This window comes from Anopheles bellator, unplaced genomic scaffold (genome assembly GCF_943735745.2).
Source record: "Anopheles bellator unplaced genomic scaffold, idAnoBellAS_SP24_06.2 scaffold02061_ctg1, whole genome shotgun sequence".
NCBI classification, from domain to species: Eukaryota; Metazoa; Arthropoda; class Insecta; order Diptera; family Culicidae; genus Anopheles; species Anopheles bellator.
Genome location: NW_026686183.1, coordinates 396 through 1,666, shown reverse-complemented (window position 1 = coordinate 1,666; position 1,271 = coordinate 396). Strand labels below are relative to the sequence as shown.

General features: G+C 49.0%; 1 protein-coding gene across 1 annotated transcript; it reads left to right on the top strand.

Moving 5' to 3' along the window:
- The first annotated feature begins 6 nt into the window (after positions 1-6).
- Positions 7-413, top strand: LOC131214721 (hydroxysteroid dehydrogenase-like protein 2). The gene has a single exon (XM_058209055.1). The coding sequence runs from the start codon at positions 31-33 to the stop codon at positions 385-387; it is 357 nt and encodes a 118-aa protein (XP_058065038.1). The 5' UTR covers positions 7-30; the 3' UTR covers positions 388-413.
- The last annotated feature ends 858 nt before the right edge of the window (positions 414-1,271 follow it).

The window sequence follows — 1,271 nt, the reverse complement described above, 5'->3', positions numbered from 1 at the left end:
CACTGGTTCAGCAATCACGTGGCTTACACGATGGCCAAATACGGTATGTCCATGTGCGTCCTGGGCATGGCAAGGGAGTACGCGGATGCCAACATTTCCGTGAATGCGTTGTGGCCCCGAACGATCATCTATACTGCTGCCGTAGAGATGCTGCACGGCAAGGACTCGTACGAATATTCGAGAAAGCCGGAGATAATGGCTGATGCCGCTTACGCTATCCTTTGCCGGCAGCCTGGGACGAGGACGGGAAACTTTTACATCGACGACGACCTGTTGGCCGAGGAGGGTGTTAAGGATTTTGATCAGTACGCCTGCGTCTCCGAAAATGCCCAAAAGTTAACGCAGGATATATACGTGAGCGCGATATATAATAAGGCTAAGCTGTAGGAAAAATGCTTCGAAACTTGTCTGAGTGGATTAAAATCGGTGACGGTAAATGTTGACCATTGGTTTTTCATTGTTGGAACGATCTTTCCCGTTTACGGCGGGTTGCGTTACGTTGCGTTATGCAGGCGTTACAGACGAGTTCATCCGTCGTTGTCAAACGCAGCTCTTTGCACGTACACGTTTTTCCTTTTTTCTTCTCGTCCTGCTTGCCCAGAACTTGCTCAGCATCATCAGTCAGAGTTGAGTGAGCGGAACGCATCGTTGAGCAATCCGCAGAGCATACGCACCAAAACAAACTGACGAACGGACGTAGAAAAAGATTGCAATACCATTTCTACTACAATGACTTCGTTCCGTGGCGCCATTAAGCGACTGAACTGTGATTCGAAGATTTCAGCCATTTTCTTCGACCTAGACAATACGCTGATTGGGACAAGGGTAGCGGATGCGAAAGCTTGCAGCAAGGTGAGTCAAGTGGAGAGCATTCGCTCGCAGTGCAATCGGTCAGATAGCTCTAAAATATCTTACGTAATGATGGACAAACTCTTGTGAAGTGCGGTCCTAAAAGGCACGGTCAAATTCGTGCTAAGCCATTTTCGAACTGTTTTGGTTGATTTGGATGGTTTATCGTTGGAAGTGAGCCAATCAATATCGATAGGAGAGTGAGGCTAAAGGGCGGTGTGCGGAAAATCGGGATGCCTTCAGGAGAAAAACGTGCGCCTGGCCGTTCCTTGTGTCCTCGTGTTGTCAACCCTTCGGAGAGCAAAGGTCATGCCGCGGTACGGAAGCGTTAAGGGTGACGCTTTTCGCATCCTTCGCCAAGTTGTGACTGTGTGCAAGCATAGAACAACGCCTTTTTCGACGTCACAATGGGAAACAACGGG

Bases quoted from the DNA above. Each gene is read 5' to 3' on its own strand.
- LOC131214721 (XM_058209055.1), top strand. From the start codon at position 31: ATGGCCAAATACGGTATGTCCATGTGCGTCCTGGGCATGGCAAGGGAG.